The 24,892-nt window shown below is 45.2% G+C and overlaps 1 protein-coding gene across 14 annotated transcripts in view; it reads right to left on the bottom strand.

Moving 5' to 3' along the window:
- The window catches only part of DNM3 (dynamin 3), a 374,186-nt gene that overhangs the window by 240,304 nt on the left and 108,990 nt on the right, over positions 1 to 24,892 (bottom strand). For all 14 annotated transcript variants that reach the window (XM_039881487.1, XM_039881489.1, XM_039881478.1 and 11 more), the window contains exons 8-12: positions 22,295 to 22,430; positions 20,076 to 20,143; positions 16,759 to 16,897; positions 6,889 to 6,975; positions 2,057 to 2,127 (exon numbers count right to left, since the gene is read on the bottom strand). In XM_039881487.1, the coding sequence (XP_039737421.1) occupies positions 2,057 to 2,127; positions 6,889 to 6,975; positions 16,759 to 16,897; positions 20,076 to 20,143; positions 22,295 to 22,430 (501 nt within the window). The remainder of the gene's footprint in view (positions 1 to 2,056; positions 2,128 to 6,888; positions 6,976 to 16,758; positions 16,898 to 20,075; positions 20,144 to 22,294; positions 22,431 to 24,892) is intronic.

A 24,892-nucleotide genomic window follows, 5' to 3' on the forward strand; every position in this document is an offset into this window, starting at 1 on the left:
TTCATAGTCTCGCTGCTGGAAAAATGGGGGCAGTCACCTGGACTTCGGAGACAGCGCCAAAAGGCTGCGTTTGAAAGTATTTACGTTTGCAAAATGATACGCCTTTGAAAACCCAGTTAGTAAAATACTGTCGCCCAAGTTTGAGGTAGAAAATATTGAAATTTACTGAGCAAAGTAAACTCTGGAACATTTATCTTTAAAAATAAAAGGGTAATCGAGGAAAAAAAATGTCTCAAGAGGAGTCTAGGGGTGAAATGTAAATTGTAGCACTGGTTACAAAACGTGTTTAAAACCTGAATCTTTCCAAACTGATTATGACTTTTTCTGCCTGTCCTCAGGGCAGTGTTGTAACATCTTTTTTACTTTCAAGTTACAGTGTCAAGTTTGCTACGTCTGCTACATTTTTATAAGAACCTAACTGGCGTTTGTAATCAATAAAAATCACCATTAAAGACAGCATTCCTGCTCTTTCGAATGACTCAAGGATTTGTTTTTCTTTTAAATCCCTCAAGGAAGCAAGTGAAGTAAATGGAGAATGTGTCGATTTAAATTTGCACATGTGTTTCTCTAGACTTTTCAATTATTAGGCAAGCTCCTAAAAGACAAAAATAATTTCTTTTTCTTTTCTTTTTTCCCCATAGCAACGAGAGTAGAGCTTGGCACGGGCCACGTGGAGGTCGTGGACTTTCTGGAAAGCAGATGGAAATTCTCAGGCCCCCGCTTCTAGGCCCAGGGACAAGGAGGCCTGTCGGAGTCTAGGTGTCTTCCCACTGGTGATTTTGTAGGAAATGAGCACTGCAGAGGGCGGGAGCCATCGGGGCCAGGAGGGCGGGGAGGGGCCTGGGTGGGACACCCGGGAGCGAATACCTCTCTAGAAGTCGGAGTGGACTGTGTAGCCACAAAGACGACTGACCACAGAAACACATTAATCACTGTGTTCTAACGACTTCACACACAGATCAGAGACAGAAAAGAATTAAGGAAAAATTTATCTACCACACGGTAGTATCAGCCGCTGGGTGCAAAATACACGTCCACCACTGGTCGGGCGATCACCGCTACAGCCATGTGTAGAAAGAGATGACGTTCTATTGGATAATTGGGCCTTTCTTCCCTAAAATATGCTTATAAATCCCTCGGGCCACTGTTCGGTGTTGATCACGTGATCTACCTCTCTGTCTCTTCTAAGTCAGAGTGTAGTTAGTTTTACACTGTGCTGTGTATTTTATCTGTCCCTGTTCTTGAACACATGGTTCAAGTGACAGTACGTAGTCCCCTTTCCTTTATGTGAAAGAGACTATGTTTTATATACCCGAAGTTGGAACCATTTACATGCCACAAATGTATTTTTGAGTTAGAAGCAAAATTCCTTAAAAGCAAGCAAAACCTGGATCCGCTACAGGGCAAGAAAAAAATGGTGAATTCAGGGTCTTGAAAACACGACACAATGAATAACCAAACTCAGAATAACTAAGCATGTCTATGTGAAAAAGTCTGTGAATACAGCAATAGAACAAAATACATACATGATAAAACAGCGATATAGAGACAAGCTTAAATAAAATATGTGCACTTCATAGACAAGAGAACGTTCAGCCAAAAAGATTACATCTAAGTTCACAAAGGACAGTTTAAAAAAAAAAAAGGGGGGCCTCTATATTCTGATTTAGGGATGTTGAAATAGCCTGTATCCTGTGACCTGCACTTGATATTTCAATTTATGTAAGAAATCCTTCCCAAACATATTGTAAATGTGCATCTGTTACTGCTTATCTATGAGAGTTCAAGTACAAACTGCTGCTCATCATCCAAAAACGATGAGTATCTGAGACACATGTGACTTCACATGCTGCACAATAAAGGCGCCCACGGCTTTCTCGCGAGAACGTGACCCCACGGCCATGAGGCTCACGCCTCCTACATAGGGCCGACTCAGAGTTAACCTTGACACAGAGTGCACTCTCAGAGGGGGCTGGGCGTGCAGCGGAAACTCCCCGTGTGTATTCTAGACAAAGCAGCAGGAGGGGCGCGTGTGGCGACGAAGCGTCTCACGTACTTTGCGAAGCCAATGAAGTCTTCGTGGTTGGTGTTGATGTATGACACCTGGATGTCGATCAGGAGCAGGACCTGCGGGTCAAAGAGAAACGCCTCAGTGGCACCATCTTAAACGCCGAACTCATTAACAGCCTGAAAATGATTTGTCTTCGTTTAATTTTAAAAGGATATTCAGTTAGAATAAAGAGTTGTGTTTGTTTTTTTTCATGAGACTCACATAAGTTTTACTCTAAATTCGGAATTTAAAAACCTACATGAGAAGTCTGAGCCTTGCATGAGGACGATAGTATTCTAGTTTATAGGCGTGTACGCTTTGCCAACTTAGCAGAACCTATAAGTGTTCTATTCCTCTAAAACGTAGGTATAATGTTCAAAAGAAGGACACGTGTATCTAAAAAGATACGTGGCAAGAAGGACAATGAGGGGCCGCTTAGAGCTTCCGGCTCCTGGAGACACCATACGTTAGCCACAAAAGAGCAACAGCATCTCCTGTTTTTTCCCTCCTCTCCTACCTCTTCACGCTCCCCGTAGGCAAGCAGAAGAAGCATCTCATCGACCAACTCAAAAAGGCAATACACAAATAAATGGAAAACCTCCTTGAGATCGATAAGCTTCATCGTGAAAGCAAGGCTTCGGTCAGGTCTCGCTGAAAGGTCATCTCTTCAGAGGGCCCCCCGCTGCCCGTTCCATCTGCGTCAGCACCCTCCTCCCTGCCACCCTGGCACTCGGCCTCATTTCCCTTTGCAGTGTTGCTCTAGCTGCCACGGACCCCATCTGCTGGAGTCACTGCCTAGAACAGGGCCTGAAACACTGTGTGAACCCATTCGGGGTTTGCCAAGGAGTGAACTGAACACATCTTCCAGGAAACATGGAAATGTTCTAGTCACGAGACACTTCTAGACTCTAAGTCCGAGATTCGGAGGGTCCCCTGTAGCAAACAGTCTTCAGTGGGAGACAAGGAGACGAACAAGGAGAGAGGAACCACCGGAAACGGAGAAAGAGAGCTTTATTCTGGAGATGTGCAAAACTGAGTTCCCCTTCCTGTGTCCTTTTTGTTCCCCCAGCTGGGCCCCTGGCCCTTCTAGAATGCTGAGACTCGCCAAGAGGGAAATAAATATACTTAAGAATCTCTGCCCATGAACCTCCAGAGCTCTGCACTTTGACCTTGCTGAATGAACTTCTGATGACTAACGACAAGTATTTTTATAATGCCTCCCTTCACCAAAGGTGACACGAGTGTATCAGAGGACTCATAGTGACAGCTCGGTGACAGTCTGTATATCGCTTCCCAGGGGAGACTTACGCAGGAAAGCCTTCCCTGATCCTCACCCCACCCCCTCCCCCAAGACCAGGCTGGGTCACACTATTACTCTCCTGTAGCCTATATGTCATGTAATACATATATTGCACCCCACACCTGTTATTTGTGGTGTTCGCCACTGATATAATTAATTATTTGTATATGTTTTGTTCCCTGGAAGATTGTAAGCTCCACGGAAGCAGGAAGCTCGTGCATGTAGCACGATACATGTAGCAGCCATCCAGTAAACATCTGTGGCTATAAATTTTATAACTATCTCCCAGCCTTGAAGAACAGTTTGCTTTAAAGGGAGCGATTTATTTCCAAATAATTAGTACACGGCTTTTTGTTTCTCGCTCACTACCCAACACTAAGGGCTCTGAGGCTTTGCTCTTAGGACAGACCTCAACTGTTCGGCTGACCAAATCTTGCTGTGAGTCCCAAGGGGACCTGCCCCAAACCCATCCCCCCACCGACGTGAAGTCAGGGCACAGGCACCATTGGGTCGATACCACCACATGTGTACAAAAAAGTTTCATGTCATCAGATTTGGTTTTGTTTCTTTTCTTAATAAAGAAGACGGAAGAGTCAGGAGTGATCTTTACAGAATTATCTGTGGTCCTGCCCCTATCCTCCCCACAACAGAGCCTGGTTCTGTTAAGTGTTACACTCCCGAATCCATCTGGCCGGGAGTTTGTATCAATAAACAATAATATTTAAACACGAATATATTGTTGCCACCACAAAGAGCAAAATATCTACATAATTGTCAACACTGCCAAAGGCCGTCACGAACATCTTGGACGTTCACACACATTAACTTGGAAGGCAGGATAGGAAAAAAGTGGAAAAAATAAAAACTATGGCTGTTCTCATTCATATTCCTGGAAACTGGGAGTCTGTGTCCATCCTAGGAAAAGAGCCAGGTCACATGTGGGGGACGAAGGGGAAACGAATGCATTTTTTCTCATTTTTTTGTACTTTCTCAGAGTTTCTCACTGCCTTTTTCACCCACAGTTATTGAAGATTTAGTTGAAGAGAAATAAAGCCACCCCCGGTGGCGGTCGTCACCCACAAAGTCGACCACTTCGACATGCAAGTTCACGTGTGGGAGCACCTGAAATAATAGCGGCCACACATCGATGTTCAAAAGGCCTTTGTTTTAGAAAGAAATCGTAGACGGATTTACGGTTTTCCAAAATTTTTAATTTTGAAGAATTTTTTCTCTCACAAAGCTCCCAGAGCAGAATTTGGTAATAATTTCATTTAAAAAATAAGACAAAACTGCAAGAAACCTCAAAACAGCTCTGGCGCAGAGGCCGGAGGGAACTGGGCGCTGACCAGCTACCTGGGAAGTCCCAAGTGGGCGCAGGCAGCACGGCGGTCAGAACTCAGATGTGGGGGCTGGGCGAACTGACGTGTTCACGTGACCCACATGCATGTTTTTACTGTGCCACACAGGTCCCCAGTGCAGATGGCGAGCACCAGCTTCCTCGGGCGGGTAACTGTCAGACCAGGCCACCTGCGATGGTCAATCGGGAGGGAGACGCCCGCCCCATCCCGTGTCTCCCGCTTGGGGAGTTAATCGCTATGTCAGAGATGCAGATGAAAGACAATCTCCCTTGAAATCAGAACAGGCAAGGCTTTCTCAAATCTGTCTGTGCACTCTTTGGGGGGACACTAAAACTAACGAACGACCTAAGAGCCATATTTGGATTACTTCATTTCGTCTTCATAAAATGCCTGAGTTAACTACCAAATTTTTCTCAAGTGTGAAGATGCCGACTAACTTGCTCATTTACACAGAAGTTAAACAGTAGAGCTGGATTTGAACTCAGGCCTCGAAGCCAGAGCCCACGATTGTAGCAATGATGCTAAGTTTGAGTACATCATTTCGGTGAAACAAAAACTCTGAAACATGAAACTTGAAGAACAACTCCTTTAGATATGAACACAAAGATAATTAAGATAATAATTGTATTACTTTGCCCTCAGCATCGTTTTTGCACAGGATCCCTAAGAGTTAAGTAGGACATGTTAGTGCTTAAATTTTCTAGAACAGAGACATTAAATTGAAATGGTTATCTTATTTACTTAAGGTTGGGAGGGCGGTTGATACTGGAACTTAAGTTTTTTTGGTCCATCTGGTCTGAGCGTTCTATATCTGACCCTACACTTGACCTCGCTGGCTCCTGAGTTAACCTTGATTTGTTTATCCCCACTAAGTCACAAAGCCTGTCTTCTCCATTTTTGGTGATGGCGGCTATCCAAAGGTGTGAAAGTTGGAAAGCAAGTGAAAACTATAAAGAATGGTTAACTTTCAAAGCACAGCGAGGAAAAGGAATAGCAGTGAATCCCACGGCTTAAGCAGGGAGCAGGTTGCTACGGGAGTCACTCACCAGGATCCCGACCTGCCCGGCCTCCGTCCCTCTGTCTCCTCACTTTCTCCTTCCACTCGCCCCACCCCCTCGCCCCACCCCTGCACACACCCCGGCTGCACGGAGCCTGTATCTCTCCCCCTGCAGTTTGCTCTGTCTCTCTCTTCTACTTTGCCTTCCTCCTTTTCCCGAGTTCTCTCTCTCCTCCTTTCCAACTCACCAGAGAACCACAAAATCTTGGAATTCTAACGGATCATACTTCTGAGATCATATACACCAACATCCCAATGCTGCACATGAGAAAACAACAGCCCCGAAAAGTGATTTGCACAAGGAGAACACATGGCCCACGTCCAGGGTCTTCTCCATGCTCTCAGCTGCGTCCTGGAATTACAGAGCATCTGAAAACTCTTGCATTTCCCATTACGATGTCTCATAAGCAACTCAGAAAAAAATCCACCGAAACTTAAGCAGCTTTTATTTTTCACGTAGTCCTTAACTTTTTTAAATGAATTATCTGCATTTGAAAATAATCTTTTGAATTCACAGAGCTGGCTAGGATTCGAAGACAATTTCAAGGTCACTCCCAACAAACCATACGCATTTACAAAACAGTAAGAAATGTTTAAAAGAGCTGTGCTTAGAAGTTTATATTTTCCATGGATAAGCTGATGAATAGCTTTGTTCATTATCCTCAGGAAAAAAAAAATCAAAACACGGAACATTTTGCATAACATTTTAGGAATTTATGACTATCCTGGCACCCATCTGTGGGCCTATTAAAAGTTAAGAACCCCCGTCTTAAAGAAAAAATGTGGTACGTTTCTGGATTCGTGGGTTTCAAAGTGGGCTGTGTCCACGCTAGGGATGCACGTGAGGATCCATGCGGCGTAGGGGAAAAAATAAAGGAATGCCTATAACTGCGTTTTAAATTTCCTCCTTCTGAAGTCTTTATATTTGTTTATATTTTTAACATGCACAAGATGTTAGCATAGTAACACATGTCTACAATTTATAAATAACTAAAAATAAGCATACGTGACTGTGTTCTTGGCGATTTTTTTCCATTCACGATGGCCGACTGCTGGCGACCCACTGTGGGGGACCCTCCGCATCCCACGAGCACCCTGCCCTCCAGGGAAGGCCTTGCCTCACCTGGTCCTTCGTCTTGCCTTCTCGCTCGCGAATGTGGTTAGCCACAATCCGTTCTGTTTCTTCACAGAGTCTGGGGAAGTTTGCCAGCTGTCAAGAAAAATAGATTCGAGTGTTAATATTCAAAAAAGTTATAAAAAAAAAAAAAAAAAAGCAGCAGAGATAAATGATGTTATTTTACAGAATATAGGCATTACAATTCTAGAAGCAAAAGTGAAATATCCTGAAGAACAGCAGTGACAGAAGAGGCTCCACGAACTGTCGTCAGGAGTTAACTATGTTATCTGAGGAAACACTTCAGGACCAGCGGAGAAATGCCTTACGGAGAAAACAGAAACCCCGATGCCATCTAGCACTGTGCTCCTCAGAGGTGGCACTTAATAAAGTTCAAAGATGAAGAGGATGGAAACGAGGATGAAATGATAATGACTAACGTTTACAGGGTGTTTACGTGTCAGGGCCTCACGAAATCCCTCATTCGAAATTCACAACAACCATAAAATAACTAACCCCATTCTGTAGAGGGGGACAGCAAAGCACAGAGAGGTTAAGCAACTTGCCTGAGACTAAACAGCTCAAAACCGGGGGGTCTGGGATTCCAACTCACACCCTCAGACGCCAGAGCTCACGGTCTCATCCACGCTCTGATAACGGTTCAGTCCATGAACCACAGAGATCATTTATTTTTAACTCTCCCCGAACAGATGTGTTTGTGTATACACCTTTTTTTTTTTTTGCGGCAAGTGTAGAAATAATGTGTGCCGATCATTTATCCCATCTAAGTTATGTAGGTGATCGTCCAAAATCTACTTTGTAAAAGTAAATGAGTTAAATAATGTTGTTTTCAGTGTAAGGAAGGAAAAAAAATGAGATGCGACGAGGATGTTTAAGAAGCTGGTCTAGAAGGAGGGCTTAGCTTAGGTCAGGTTGTGTGGGGATGGCTGATGGCTGTGGGGAAATAGAGCTTGCGAGGCACAGGAGCAGGAGCGAAGACGCTGGGGGACAGGGACAATGAGTGGAGAAAGAAGTAAAGGACGGTGAGGGCAGAAAGCGAGGAGGACGGCATTGAGGCAAAGCTGGAAAGGCAGACAGGGCCCGCTGGCGCAGAATGCTCGCTCGAAATGTTGTTTTTAATTGCTGGCTCTCTCATGTAACTCTCCCGTTCCAATTTTTCATGATACGTGGAGGAACGTTCTGCTGACATCCGAAATGATTTCTGAGTAGACTTTGTGCCGCTCATCTCATTAGCTCACTCAACGGGATTCCCCGCTCGGTTTGCACAAAACTTTACTCCGTTTAAAAGGTACTCGACGCTGATTGCTTGCTCAGTCCCTCGCCTCACTTTTACGCCTCTTGCTTAAGGTGCAGTCGGTTTCCTCAACTTAAATCATTATAATTTTTAATCTCTTTTGCTCCGGATGTTGAATTGAAAGTTGTAAAGAATGTGTTTATTTTGCCAAAGTCATCAAAATTCTAATCACGTATGCCAAAATACTGATCTAGAAGATACCATCTGTAGACTTTTAGTTCCCTATTAATTATTTAAATGTTCTATCAATTGATTTATATAGGATCGAGGAATTAAGGATTTGCTATTGTTTATAATCATTTTGTATTCCTAAATTTATTTCCTATCAGTCATTCATTTAACAAACATTCATGAGGCTTTTGCTATAGGCCAGCTGTATGCTCAATTTATGTCAAAGCACTTGATATTAAAAATCTCACGGTCTCGTGTGGCAGGTTCACTATACAGATAAATTGTAACGCAAAAAATAAATATCTTACAAAAATCAAGGAAAAGCACAAAGAAATAAATGGGTGTGCACTCTGAGAAGGCCTCAGAGGATTCGATTCCTAAATAATGAGAGTGAAACTTCCGGACAAAGCTGGACATCCATCCAACGGTAAATTACTTCTAAATAGTTTATTATTCAAATTGTGCTGAATGCTATTAAATAATAAGAAGGTACAAAGGAAAAATAGTACAATGCATATAACTTTAGGAATTCAAACTTTAAATATATAATTCTAAGAAAAAAATTTTAACTACATATTCTGAAAGAAAGCAGCACTATAATTTCTAAGAAATACAAAAAAAGTTTTAATAAAATCCAATCTTTTAAGTGTTATTTAGAGTAATGGTTTTTTTTGGTGGGACCTCAATATAAAAATTTAATTTTAAGCATGAAACACTTTTTCCCTAGAGGAAAAAAATCACTTGAAAGACATTCCTATCTTAAAACAAAAATTACACACTTATAAAATTTATTAGCCATTGATTAATCAGATGACAGCCATGCTATTAGATTTCTCTTGGAACAGGCGTGAAACCAAGCAAGATTTCTATACCTTCAAGAGTAACTAGTTCGATGCCGTAAGCAAAGTCACAGGTTATTAGGTAACCAACCATCTGTTCATAGTTCCATACCAAGCATCAATGAGAAAATAAACCAAAACCAGAACAAAAAAATTTTTTATGCATATGATTTGAGTTGATTGGTTTGGCTGAGCTACAGATATGGGCTCTGTTTTGATCAAAAAGCTATAAACCTTCCAATGTCTAGCCACTCACTACAAAATGAGTAGCAACATATGAATGATTTTACTGCTCCTAAAAGCATACAATAATTTCATTCCATTTCTGTGAATTAAAACCTGCCCCCAAATCCCTAATGATCCTTTGTTTATGACATGATGTTGGATTTATCCAGGAGATGACAGAAATACCTATCTGTGCACAAAACTTTCGTTATAAAAAAAGAAAAAGCGGCATTCCGATTTACAAAGGTAATCAACGATGAGAAACAATTCCGGTATGAAGAGGTAAAGAAATTACACAAGGGTAAATGGGAAAATATTTTATTGAGCGTTCTGTATTTTAGGAGGGGCATATGGAAAGTCTCAGAAGACCTAAGTGAAGCCGATAGACAGGGGAAGGGAGGCAGGTCCCACCCAGGTGGCCTTGGGGAAAGCAATCAGAGAGAAAAAAATATTGTTAGACTTCCTTCTCCAAGTCAACAAATCCCAAATCTCTAAACATCAAATGTTTTCTACAAGCGATGAGGCTCATAACGGAGGAACATACGTGGGGTACCGGTATGTTCGTCCGTCACACACCTCGCCATTTCTTCTAAGCAGAGAAATGAGAACTCGTGTCAGCAAATGCTAAGGAATACAAAGCAAAAGGTCAGTCTTGGGTAAAGTAAAACTGAAAGGTTGTCAGAAGAGACATAGCCTCACTAATTCAGAAAACACCTAAAGAGAAGGTCAGGGGGGGTTGACACTGCGTCGGAACAACACCTGAAGATAATAATCAGGTTTTCATCTCTTGTCTTTCCAAGTTTACCTCTAGGAGACATAGTAATGAGTGGTCAAAAGGAAAAATCCAAACGGAACATAAGAGGAAAAGCAGAGGCCAAACTAAATTATAAACTAAGAATCCTTTAATGATTTGTGAGATTAAAAGGCGAGATTCCCGGAATATCACTCAGCCATAAAAAAGGAAGGAAATCTTGCCATTTTTAACAACATGGATGGACCTTGAGGGCTGTATGCTAAATAGAATAAGTAAGACAGAGAAAGACAAATACTTTATGATCTCGCACATACGTGGGATATTTAAAAGAAAAAACAAAAACTCCCAAGCTCATAGATACAAAGAACAGATTGGTGGTTGCCAGAGGCAGGGCAGGGGTGAGGTGAAGGAGGGGGAGGGTAAATGGGTGAAGGTGGTCAAAGGTGTAAAATTCCAGTTACAAAATAAGTCCCAAGGACGTAGTTAGTATACAGCATGGTGACTATAGTCACTGATACCGTATAGTATATTTGAAAGTTGCTAAGAGACTAGATCTTAAAATGTCTCATGCTAAGAAAAAAAAATTGTAACTATGTGTGGTGACGAACCTTAACTAGACCTGTTGTAATCATTTCATAATATGTGCAAATATCGAATCATTATGTTATACATCTAAAACTAACACAGTGCTATATGTTAATTATACCTCAATTTTAAAAAACTGTTTAAAAACAGGCAACGACAATAAAAAGGTGATATTCCTATTCCTTAAAAGCCAAGTCTCAGGCTTCCCTATAATATCCAATAAAAGTTTCAAATGCTAATAACCAGACTGATTCGAAACATGAGTACCATGACCTATTACACGAAGCACCTACTAAGTGCAAAGCACAACGCGGGTCGTTAGACGGGGCGGCTGTGAGAGGAGAGGAAATGCGAGTCTTCTCGTGCAGAGTAAAACACAGCAGATCTATCCCGACCTAAAAGGAAGCCCCATTTGAGCGTGATGCTTTGTAGCTATTGTCCTTCATCCTGCAGACTTTCATGGACAGTTAATCGAGTGGCTACTTCAGGCAAATTGATCATCACCTGTCAAGTCAGTGAGACGGGATTCATTTATTCTTTCTATCATTCATTCAGTAATTATTGAAAACCTAGCTGTTTAAGGGGTTTTAAAAGGAACAAACCAAGTCCCCACCCTTATGGGGCTTACGGTCTCAAAGTCCCTTTACCGAACAACAACAACGAAGGACACATAGAGTATAATTCGTGTGGTCACATGTCACAGAAAAACTCCGATTAGGTGGCATGAAGCAGGGACCTGAGAGAAGCGAGGGTGGGCAGACACCCCGAGGCAGAGCACTTCCAACAGCAGGAGCCTCAAGTGCAAAGGCCCTGCCATCGTGCCTCCTTGACCTGCTGAAGAAACAAGGGACCCACTGTAGCCGGAGTGAATGGCAGGCAGGAGGGAGTGGCAGGGATTTGGAGGTGAAAAGGGGGAAGGTCAGTGACAGCCATGCTCAGGGCTTCGGAGCCACTTGCCTGGCTGCGTGTCTCCAGGGCCAGATCATTGTTTACCGAACACACCACAAAATTCAACGCTTTTTCTAACAGCACTTTTGAATGAAAAAAATCTCCCTGTATTTCTAACAGCCAGCTAAGGTATCTTTTTTTTATTTCCTTGCAAAGCTTTTTTCTTTTTTCCAAGCAGGGGAGAAAAAAATCAATTAATTGGTATAATGGTGATCCAAGAATGCGGTTTCCCAGGGGGCCAATAAATGGCACGGTCGCTAAACTGTGGTTAAAAACACAAGATGTTCCTCTCAGGGCCTCCCGACGAGAAACTCAGGATGCCACAAGGATGCGCGGGGGGGTGGGTGGGGGCAGTGCCGGGGGCTGCAGCCACCGGAAAATGTCCAAAGCCGAGACATCCCTGGAGACGTCCCAGAGTGCGCCTGAGACTCTCATGCTCCCGTCAGTCCCCCAGTGCCCTGAGGACGCCAGTCACAAATAGCCCTGAGCCAATGCATCCCCCCGCACCAGGTTAGAAGCCTAGCTTTGTGCTTTGTTATTTGGACACACAGAAATCACATATGTTTTACTGATGTTTGTTTATGTGGCTTAAGAAAAAAATGTACTATGTCACACATGAGACATTTGACACGAAGAACTGTAAATGAAAATACTGTTAAAGTTACGTATATATAAATATATATAATAAATATATATATTCACAATACAGCTGGAGTAACTGTATGTTCTAGATTGCCCACAGCAGTCTTGGTTCACTCCTATTTATCCCCATGAAATTATTAATAACTCCTCCTTTCCATTTCAAAACTGTCCTGCATTGGATGGTAAATTGTACAGTCACCTTATCTACGGTTCATGGTCGAAAGGAGTCAAGTGATAAAGTCCTAGCACCCTCGAGTTTCATCAGGAGGATTTGACTTTGCAAAGTGTTTTAATTAGACCAGTTTTAAAGTAGAAGAACCTGCAGGTAAACATATTATGACCAAAAAATGAGAACATCAAAATAAGGAATAAGGACAAGGATAGATAGTTCAAAGAAAATCTGTCTAAATTTTACCATTTTAAAAGGGATGACTAAAATCCTCTTTTAGAACCAAGTACAGATTTCTTGAGCATCAGGGGCACTTTAGAACATCTAAATTGTTAACAAATATTTATAGAGGCCTTTTATGTAGGATTAGTCACTGTGTTAGACGCCAGAGATAAGATAAAAGGCACAGATCTTTCTTAAAAGCAGCTTATAACGAGCAAGAGGCGCATTCACCTAAATAAATTACAAACAAATCATAATGCAGAATCGTAAATGCTACGATGGAGTAAACAGGGCACCGATGGAAGCCTCGAGAAGGGACTGAGGTTGGAGACCAGGGGAGGACTCACAGAAACCCTGAAGGAAGACTTTTTTGGGGGGAAAAGGGGGAGATGATAATTGACCTGGATTTTAAAAAAAGAGAGGAGATGACAGGTGAAGACAGGAGGCAGCAGGAGACATTCTAAAGAAAGAGAGTCACGTGTGTAAACACCGAAGGCATGGAAATCTTTGCGGACAGTGCACGTTGCTTAGAATGGCTGAAACGAGCAGAAAGTGACGAGAGCTATAGCTGGAGAAGTATTCAGAGATCAGACGGTGACACTAAACACAATGACTGTAAATGATTTGAACGTCCTCAAGATACGCGGAGCCACTGAATAATTTTGCAGCAACAGGCAAACGTAGATGTCTGTATTTTAGAAGGGCTAATTTGACAGCTGTGGGGAGGATAAATCTGAGAATGGCCAGACGGGACGTAGAAAGATCAGTTAGGAAGCCACTGGACTAATTTAGTTTTAAAAAACCGTTCAGAGCCTTAAGTAAGAACAGAGAAGCAATAGGCTGGAGACAGTTTTCGTCCAGGGGCTCAAGCTGGAGGTATAGATTTGAGAATCAAGAATATTTTCAGTGGTAGTTGAACTTTGGGAGACATAACCTGTGAGGGAGGAAATCCAGGAGCGAGCTCTGCTGGACTCATGTTTAGAGGCAGGCACAGGTGGATAAACTCTTGAAGGAGATGGAGAAGGAGCTGTGAGACAGATGGGAGAGAGCCCGTGGAAGAGGCAGGCTGTCAGCTTTGGAGAGAGAGTGGAACACAGTACCAGCGCTCTGGCACCCCTGCCCACCTTGACCAGCCCTGGAGCTCAGGCCCTCCAGGGAGACACCTCTCCCTGGACGGCTTTTCCCTCCAGCATGCTTCAGAGAGCACATTTCCAGCAAGTTCTGCCAGCATAACTCTTGTCTTCCATTCAGTGAGCCATATCTACGCCCTGTCCGAGAGGCCCGGATCGTGGCCCCGGGCACCTGCTCCTTAGAGCTACTATCCCCACCTTCGAGGGTTCCCTTAACTTCTCACTCACCGACCCCACATTACTCTACTCCCCTGTCACGGGTAACACTTTTTTACAGTAAACGTTCCCCGTTTGAATGGCTGTGTGGCTTCTCTCTCTGATTGGACGGTGACACAATGGTCAGGAAAAAACAAAGTCAGGAGGAGACGCAGTTTGGAAGAAGACCAAGGCCGAAGGGCCTTAATGGAAGACTTTATACAGGGAGGTGAAGGCATTATATTTGGGAGCCACAAAAGGAGGAGCCGGCAAACGTCCTGCCTGATCCAGGCTCTTAGGTCCTTCGGGTTTGGGCCAATAAATATTTTTCAGTGAAGAGAGCCACGGGGTAAACAACAATCTCAGGCAGAAAGCTAAGTTTTACTCAAGGCAAACTATGAAGTGTCTTGAGGATTCAGTACAAATATACAACCGCCACTGACCGACCAAGCGCAATGCGAAGGGTGGAGAGCAGAGAATAAAAGCCACCGTGTCCGGAGCAGGCCCCTCAGCCACGCCGTCAGGCCCGAACTCCAGTTCTCCAGGAAGCCGAATGCAATGAGAAATGATAAAAAAAAAATGACTCATACATACCATAGACACTTTATATAACTTAAAACATAAATGTACACACATGTGCCCATCTTTTGATGTGAGGCAAGGCCTGTTTCCTGCATATGGATCCGCTGATTGGAGTTATGCATCTTCTGTCCTACATAAACCACATCCTTCAGCTACGATTCCAGCCTTGCTCTCTTTAAAGTGGAGGGAGAACCTGAAGACGCTTGTGAAGTCATCGGAATGCAGGGCCCATCTAGATTTTTATACCCTCCGCCCCACAACGCTCTCAGAGCGCTGTCCTGCCCACACCTGGTCCAGAGCAACGCTTCCGCAGCTGATCTTTATCATCTTTCCAAAGCTGAATTTTACAGAAACAAAACTCAAAGTCTTTTCTGCATTTGATCGGTTTATTTACTCTTCACTTAAACCACATAATTAAAATAAGAACTACGACTGGGTATCTGGGTTTGAGGAGAAATACAACGCAATTGGCCCCTGGAAAGAAGACGGCTTAACTGGTGGGAACAGGTGTGCCTGGGCCACCCAAAGAGGAGCCTTTGGCTGAAGAAATCGGTGTGCTGAGGGTGACGGTCCCTGTGGTTAACTCTCTGAGTCAGTTGCGAGGAAACCAATTAACAGCGCTTTACCTGCACAGGTGGCAAGACTGAGGGCATTGTGAGGTGTGGGCAAGGACAGGGGATGTGAGGTGTTACTTAGAACTGGCTCCAGCTTTCCGACGGAGTGCTAACGGAAGGGTTGTTTCGCTCTTTCCCACGTGCATTCACTTTCCTTTCCTTGGTCCCTGAACTTCTACGGCTTTTCCTGTTTTGGAGAAGGGAAACTAGGACTTTAAGGAGCCGGTGACAAACCAGGAAAAGGCCTAGAGAAGGGCTGTGAAGCTCCAGAGCCACTTCTGGACCCCAAGCTAGTGGCACATACCGCCCCCTCATCCCGCCCGTCTTTCGCGTTGACCTCCGGGAAGTTAGCTTGCTTCCTGTCTCTGTCACCACTTACATCTTTTCTTCCTCGGAGTCGTTCAGCCAGGTAACTGAGGACCAATATTCATACTCATCCACATTCTCTGTCTCTCTCATTCTTCCTCCTACTTCCCACTGGATTTTTAGAGAGGTTACTCATAGTTACCATACAGAAAGGGACAGGTAGCAAAATCAGAAGTATCTGTACTTCCAAGAAATGACCAAAGTACCAGCGTTAACTGCCATGAGGCTGGGCCTGCCCTACCCTCAGCTTCGTCGCTAACTCCCTTCTCGCGTTTTCCGACACAGGACCCTCCTTTCACATCCCTGTGGAATGACTGGGATCCAGCACAATTCTGCCGTGCTCTTCACTGAGGCGACCCCCAGACCGAAAAGTCTCTCCCCCACCACTCTACATCCTAAATTCAACAGGCGTTGCAAGGTGGTGGTGACCATTTATACATTAGCCACCATTTACTGACCAATTACTGTAGTTAATCAGTGTGTTAGGGTCCTATGGTTTTCAGACACCGTCTTGTTTAGTTCCCACTAAGGCGGTATTATTATGACTATCATCATCCCATTTCACGGAGAAATTAACAAGACTCTGGGGAATAAGCATGATGCTCAAGGTTCCAAAGTAAATAAGTATCGGAGCCAGGATGTGAATCTAGGTGATTGGAGCTCAGAGGCTGAGCCCTTTACAACACCACACTGCGCCTTCCTGGGACGTCCAGGTTCAAGTGGGCTTTGTTTCAAATTTAGAAGGACTTCCTTACCGACATCCACGGTACCAGTGAGTCCGTTCCCCTAACAATCCCATCCGCGTGCCATGGGAAAAATGAGGGCATTCACCTATTTGTTCTAAAGTGACGTTTACCTGTTTAAGACAAGGAGAAAACTCGCCGACTAAAACACAATCTTTCCGGCTTACGCAACCCTATTTGGAATGAGGTGACAGACGACAATATGCCTATCGCCGACGCGATTCCCACTCAGCACTTTTCACGATCCTTCCTCCAGCAAATGCAGCACCTTCTGTGACAAAGTGAGGGGTCGGGGAAGAGAGGCACATGGCAGGGTGGGAAAGATGGGTATGTCACACAGATGGGTTAACTGCTGGAAAGTGAAACGATCCACACTTACTTTTTTGGTACACTTCTTGACGGTGTTGATTAATTCTTGTATTACCAGGTCTACACTCTTCAAGGAAGGCCCTTTCAGCTTTACAATTTGCTTTTTGACTATTGCTTCAAACGCCATGTCTGGAGTAAACAGCCCTGTCCTGAATTTAAGAAAGAGAGCATGTTAGATTTTTTTAAATGAGTAATATCCTTTTGAAAATGTTTTATTGACGTGCCACTTAAAGTCAGCATGTAATACCCAGGTTTAGAAGTTACACAGTGATTTATTCTGGCCACAGTATCACTTGTAATATCTTTAATCCTAATATTCCATAATAAATTCTAGTCTATGGATACTTAGCATTACCTAAAAGAGTTCCCGAAATGTTCTCGTGGTGTATTATGTGGCCTTTAACTAACAAATATTTAACCGTAATTTGTCTCATCTCACAGTGTCACAGCAATAAAAAGGAACGCTACGGCAGGAATGGTGTCCTCAATTCACATTTCTGCTTCTAAAGTATTCCAGAAGCCATCCCCTCGTGTCCTTTGTGGGGTAGGAAATGAGCCTCGTTTTCTGAATGCTACATCAGCGGTGCTACTGGCAGACAACAATCCGTACTTTCCAGGAGAGCTACGGCATGGCGAGCCCAGTGGGCCCCAGTCCGAGGTCCCAGCGAGCTGGAGGAAAAAGGAGGCAGGTAAACGGAACCAGCTTGGGACCCAGGATGCCTAAATGAAGAATTCACAAAAATAACAATAACCGATACAGCCAGTACGTTTTTCATTTGGCTAGAATTAATTCAAATTGGTACGGTAACAATGCTTTTCTCATACAGTGCAGGAGGCTCAGGAAAGCCGATGTGTGTGTGTTTGTGAGCATCTCATAGACAGTGAAAAACGTTTACTCGTGTTCAAACAAAAGCTCAATGGAGAAAAGCTACAGTGAGAGGGACTGGACCCTGGGCACCAGCCGTGCCAAATACCTGCAGGCTCCAGGCGTTGGCACTGGACGCTCCCTCTCTGAGACCCTCCTGACTCCCTCTGCTCACATCTTCCTTGCTTAACTTCTCTTCCTGCAACACTCAATTCTGTGAACATCTTGCAGGAAAGTCACTGCCACTCACTTCCTCGACGCCGGCTTTACTCTACGTCCGTCTTACCGTCGGCGTAGCACCCTTTGCTGCCCCCTCTTTCTGCCTGCGGTGGTCATCCTCTGTCGTAACTGTCATCTCTCCACCTCGGATACAGAGCACAATCCACGCTGTTCAGTCTAACATTAAAAATTTCCCCCGTCCGAGCCTAATCTTCCTTTTATTTTCCTCCTTCCTTCCACGCGCCCTATTCCGGCCAAACCGGGCCACGTGCCTTTCCGCAAACACACTCGCGCCAATACTGTCTCTGCCTTCACCTACGATGTTCACGTCAGCCTCCCCACGATCTCGATCTGCGCAGATCCTTCCTGCGCTCCGAGGCCCAGACCAGGAGCAGCCACCTCCTGCCATCCTGCCAATGACAAGGGCTGCCTTCTCTGAACCCCGATGCCCTACTTCCACTGCGGTGGTCTGGGCACATACGTCAGTCCCATTGCTACACGAGGAGGAAGAGTCACTACCGCATTTGTCTTATTTGTCGCACAAGACTGTCCCCCGGCTGATCATTGGCACTCAGTGCGTGAGGAACGGAGGAGGACCGGTAGGTCTTTACTGGGCAAAGATGGTTTCTGTTATTCAACTATCTCACAGAATCGACTGGGAACAACACTCTTCACAAGTGTATTTAAGGGCCTGAATAATCGCACTGTTACCATGTCACACTCAGGACACTGTGCTCTTCTTATCTCACAGGCTAATTAACTCGAGAATAACAACAACAGCCAGGCTCTTCCGCTGGGGCGCACATAAATCGGAAATCTACAGGCCTTTGCAATTACATTCAACGAAAGGGTGTCTGGTAAGGTGTTTTAAAAGCCAAGTAAAAGTACTGTATTTGGCTAAGTAAAAATACTTTGTGGCCCCAAAAATATGACTTGGTACCACTGCGTTTTCAGACAGACATGTTCAAATACTAGTTCTGCCAGGCTACAGAGCAAGACACAGTTTCTATACCAAAAGTATTCTGGATTTGAGGGAGAGTGAAGAGCTCGAATGGGGAACTTAGAAATCATCCTGATGGTGAGAGAAATTGGATTTGGTTATAGATGTTTTCTCCTTTCCGCTGTGTGAACGCTTCTTTACCTGTACTATTTGAGATTCATAGATGACTGTCTAAATTTTAAAGTGATAGCTAATTTGAATGTCGTTACTCCTTTGGAAAAATCACACATCACATGCGCACTCACGGTCACGTTTTGCCCTCTCAGCCCCTCTTCCCAAAATAGTCCCCCCTGGGCCCTGCGGCAGGAGCTGAGGTACAGCAGCCAATAGACAGGGGACTTGGGGTGCCTCCTCCGTGTGAGATAACCCGCCAAGTAGGCAACCCGAGTTTTATCACCGTGCATTCAGGACACTTTGATTTTGTTTAGTCTTCTGTATACGAATTCAAGAAACAGCTGTTAAAAAATGTTTTTATTAGGGTTCTTTAAAGAAAGTAAATTAGGATAATTCCACTTCACACGAGGGCAGATTCGGGTACAGGTCCCTCTCCGGGCCCCGTGTCCCTCCGCCCGCGGGCCCACGTTCCCAACTGTAGTCGGCACGCTTGGCTCCCGGCTCGGAGGGCACACGCGGGGCTTCGCCGGTCTGTGCCTCTGCTCGTACTGCTCCTTCCACGTCAAGCCATTTCTTCGACGCTCCGGGCCCCAGTTTCCCTCATCCTCTCCCATCTCACGCATTGCCACCTGTACCATCCACACACACACACGCACGCGTGCACGTGCACATGCATGCACACGCACGCACATGCACAAGCACACGGCACACCTTTGCCTGTTGAGATCATTCTGGTCTTCTAAGCAGGCAAGGCTCAACTCAAAAGCCACCGCCTTCGCTGATCCTCCCCAGTCTCGCTCCACCCGCCCTGTCTCTGTGTGAATCTTCTGGGCACACCGGCCTCCCTCCCTCACACGCGAGGCCCTGGAGAGGAAGGGCGTGCCCAGCGGTACATCTCAGCAAGCACACTGCTGTGAAGAATTTCTGTTTTTCTAACCAAAAAAGGCCGAGTATGACAATACAGGAAATAACGATTGAACTCAAACTAGGATTTTCCATTTCTTCCCCGCCCCCCGCCTTGTGATCTATTCTGTTCAGATGATGAAAAGGCCACTTCGCTAACCATTTACAAACATTCGTTTTCTTCGAGGAGCTTGAACTGAACACGAGGGAAATGTGAAGCACTTGCCTGATTCCGTGTATGTTTTTGATCGCGTAGCTTATTTCTCTTCGCAGTTCTTTCTCATTGAACTCCATCTGCAGATGGAAAACGAGCCACAGTTATGTCGCTTAATTCCGCTGAATGATAATATTATTGAATGTTAAAAGATGAAAATAACTTGACTCCGATATTAATAAATGGATACTCATGTCTTTCCTAACTTAAACCCAGATGGCCCAAACATCTGTTTATGGAAAGTTCGAGGCAACGGTGAGCACTAGGGGTTTCTGGGAGCTGTTTCAGCACAGCGGATTTCAACTCTGCTACAGATAAGGAGTGCTGTGCACAAAGGATGCCTCTTGGACAGAAATCTGGCTATTCGTTTGAAATACATAATTCTTCATTCTTTTCCCTAACGTAGTGAAGGTATCTGCAGACGAACACATAAGTAAGAGTGTCACCCGACAGACGATAGCCGTCCAGCTGTGCTGAGATGAATGTTTTCTCCCTGGCCATTTTAACCACCTGAGTTCAAGGCCTCTTTGTAAGAGGAAATTAATAATATTTACCAGCCCGACGCAGGATAGATTGCCGTATGAAAACTTCCCAGAAGTTTGAGGTACCTTAAATTTATTTGGAAGTGGGATCAAAGTGCCATGGAGCTCAGACCTCGGCCCCTGCCTCCTGAGATCGGCCTCTCCAGGCAAACTGCCTGTCCTTTCTGCCCTCGCACTGTGTGCCACTCAACAACAGATGCCGCCGTTGTCTGCCCGCACCCTGGGGCTGCATAGCTCAGCCCTCGCTTCCTCCCTGTCTGTCTGCGACAACCTCCCCCACCCCGTCTCACGCGGCCTCCTCCCGTTCAACTAGCTGCTCATCCCTCCAAACTCAGCTGAGAAGCCAGGCTCCCCGACGCTCCGGGCAGAGACTCCTGTCCGTGGGCTGTGTTTCCATAACACCCTGTGTGGAGGTTTATCACTTTACTTAGCACGTTTTAATGAAACTATCTGTTTACCCATCTGCCTCCCACACCGGGACATAAGCACCCGCCTCCGTACGGGAGGCAAGTCACATGTCCCTACGAGTACCTAGCTGCTTCCCAGGCACTTCAAATGTAACAAGTCCCAAAGCAAACCGTGATTCGGACTGTCACACGAACTCAGCTTTCCCTCGGTTTCCCCCGTCGGATGGGCTAACGTTCGCTCAGGGGTGCGCACCAAACCTTGGATGTCCTCTAGAATCTTCTCTTTCTTGCACCCCCCATATCGGTCCACGTCCTGCTCACCCCGCCTCCAAAACCACAAACCCGCCCACTTCTCTCCATCCTGTCCTCTGAGTTACAGGAGTTGAGGCTTCAGGACTGCTCGCTTGCACATACCCCTCCAAGACTCAGGGCCTCACTGTGTGTTTACAATTTTGTATTCTCTTTCGAGGGGGTCCCCAAAATTGTATAGGCTCCAGGCCCTAGAGAAAGTGGATCCACCTCTGCTTCAGCTCTGTGTTTTAACTCACTGCACCTGTCTCCCTCAGTCGATCTCTTGCCTCTTTGCAATCCAGCCCCCATTGTGCGCTTTTAAACCATCGACCAGATCAGGTCACACCTGTTCCGAAAACCTTCCCCTGACTTCTCATGGTTAACCCCGCCCCTTCATCGGCCCTGTGTCGCCTCCTCTACTCTTCACCTGCTGTACAGGTGCTCGCTTTAGGGCCTTGTCCTCGGCCACTTGCCTTGAACCACCCTCTTTCCCCAGATCCACACAGCTGACCTCTCTGTGCCTTTCTGGTCACGTGCTCGATGACCCTTACTCAGAGAGACCTTGCCTGAACACCCCACCAAGAGCGGCTGCCCCAACCGTGCCCCTATCACGTGATATAATAACACTTGACAGCTTCTTACTTTGACCCTCTGTTCATTTTCTGTCACTCCTCACCAGTGTTTCTGACTTGGTAACTAGAACTTTGGCCCAGAACAGGCGCTCAAGAAATATTTTTAAATTAATTAGGAAACAAATAAACATCTCAGGAGCTCAGCCAGTATTTGCTGAGATGTCATTAGATTCCATTAAGTAAAATCAGAACCATCGGTGCGGAAATATGCTCTCTCAAATCTCATTACCTGAGTTCGAAGGCTTTGGTTCAAAGAACCGTCTTAGTCCCGTACCATTCGCACATTGGATGAGCATACGTGGGACAGAATATGGAAAGACAGTGAAAAGAAAGGGGGAGAAGTCACGTTTGGTACAAACCTTGACTATCTCAAAAGGAAAGCGTTCGTGGAAAATACGATTGATTTTAGCGCCCCCTGAGAGCTCCAGGGTATCGACTTGGTCCCCCGAGCCTTCGATTCTCTTCTCGAAGTCCACGGCGAATTGCTGAACCATCCTGTAATTGTGAGAGAGAAATAAAGCTGACTCGAAGCGACAAAGCTCTGCATCTGTCCCTCAGAAACCTGTTCCTGGTGTTCTTAGTGGCACCTACTGGCAGAATTAACACTGCACTCTGTTCGGCACTCGAAATGTAATTAACTGAAATACACGTTACTGAGATTTGTTTTAGATGTTTAATTAAAACATTCTAAATATCCACCATTGAATGCATTCTGTCTGTTTCGTTGCAGCCATAAAATGGCATTTGAAACAGTTAAAATAAGAATTTAAGTTAAGCGATAGCACTTTATATGGAACGGTCAAGCGAACCTCGGCGCCAGCGACACCACGGCCAGCGGCAGCAGCGGAGCCGCTCACAGCCCGCCAGTCCCGGCCCCAGCATCGCGGCCAGAACACGCATGTTCGTGACGCCCGTGTCCCTCGGCAACTAGCCCTGGCCTTGGTCTTCAGCGACTCCCCACAACTGGATGATAGAATTCAAACTCCGTAACGCAGCGCGGAGACTCCGGGGCCCGGCCCTGGCTGCCCGGCTCCCGCCGCTCCCACACCCGCCTTCGACACCAAGTGCGCGGCGGCAGCGCCCCGCGCGTGTGCCGAGTCTCTGCGTTTTCCTCCTTCCGCCCCGTGCTTCTCTGCCTGGCTAATGGTTATCTGTCCTTCAAGCCTCGACTCAAGGGTTCGCTTTTTCAGGAATCGTTCCGTGAGCCCGGGCCCAACCACCGCCGCCCCGCACTGCACCCAGATGAAAGGCCCGTCCTGGGCTTCCGGGCGCGCTTGCAGCACGGGCCCCTGGGGAAGTGCCGCGTCACCTTCACCCACCACGCCCTCCTAAGGGCTCAGGTTTTACTCATCTTTCCCTGCTCCGCACGGGAGAGTCCTCAGTAAGTTCATGAAGGAAGGAATCACCTTAAGGTGGTTGTTAAAATAACAAAACAAAACGAAATAAACAAAGAACTAAGGGGAGAAAATAACTACTACTTGCATTTGTGATTACTAGGTTTAGACAGATTTTGACACACTGAAACTCCTGTCGAATTCGAAATCTAATAGGAAAGAAATTCAAACCATCTAAAACTCGCAGCACCTTTTTCTTCGCTTTCATCCAAATCACGAATGCATTAAAAGTAACCGTAAGTTACTAGACCAGAAAATCTAGACTATACTTGGATGTTGCCACTTCACGAATGTGCTAATGTTAACCTAATTTTTGAACACCTGGAAGGGTACATATATGACAAATGCACTAAACACTAGGAAAGTTTAGAAAACTGACCTCCAGCCATCCTTTCCCCAGCCCTACACTGCAGCCACCTGGCCCACAAGAACGAGCTGCACCAAGCACCGAAGGGCTGTCCTCCCACCCGGCGAACCCCTTCCACACGTCAGGATCTCATTCAACTATCACTTTCTCTGTGAACTCACACCCTTCCTCCACGCAACTGCTTCCGCTTCCTCACCTGGGCTCCCCGAACATCTTATACTTACCAGAAACATCTCATTGAACATATTAGTTTCTTACATGTCTGTTTCCTCTGCTCTACTGTGGCCTCTTCTTGAGGCCAAAGATCTTATTCATTGTTGAATCCCCAGTAGATAGCACAGAGCCAGACACCAAGTAGAACACACAGAGATGAGAGAAAGGTGAGAAGGGAGGCAGACAGAAAGAGAGGAAGGAAAGAAAAAAGGGAGGAAAGGAGGGAGGGAGGAGCCGAAACAGCCATCTACTGGGAAGGATACAGGCATGGGAAATTCTGTAATCTGAGTCCAGTGGTGTCACAGAGGCGAGACCCAGTCTTTGCAAAGAGAATAGTTTCAGGTGGATGTTCAGATGATGACCTGGGGCCTAGGCAGAAATAGCTTTCCTTTCTCTGTAACTGGAAGAGTTTTTATAGGAGCTTAACCAAAGCCGAGAATAAAAAAAAAGATAAGCTAAAAAAAAGTTGAATCCAAGAAAAAATTATTTCTACGTGATCTTATATAATTTTATTCAATGGGATGAGAGGATGCATTTAAAATGTTACTGAAAAATCTGAGCATTTAAAAATCTCCTCACAAAGAAAAGAAATTATATCATGCACTTTGAATGCCAAATTAAGGGTATTTTGATTACAAAACTGCAGAGAAAGAAAGAGGCCATGAGAGGCGGTAAGTGTTGCCTCTGGAGATGGACTTCAGATGTCCTGGCCGGGATTGGGGAGCTGGTCCTCTGGTCCAGTGGGACCTGAGGCAAATTGCAGGAAATTGAAGGGCCCGAAAGAATGAATAAAAGTAAAAGACATAAGGGGCTGGTAATTCTCAAATAACTACTGTGCTACCCCAAGACGCCTTGGGTCTAGTGACTGCAGGATAAGACGGGAACATCACAAAGGAGTAAAAAGATACCTGATGGCTTTCATATTTGCATTTTTCAAGGGCTAAATTAAAATCATTACCAAAAAGGAAAAAGAAATAAAATGC

The sequence above is a fragment of the Pteropus medius genome, unplaced genomic scaffold, assembly GCF_902729225.1.
Source record: "Pteropus medius unplaced genomic scaffold, Ma_sr-lr_union100, whole genome shotgun sequence".
Taxonomy (NCBI): Eukaryota; Metazoa; Chordata; class Mammalia; order Chiroptera; family Pteropodidae; genus Pteropus; species Pteropus medius.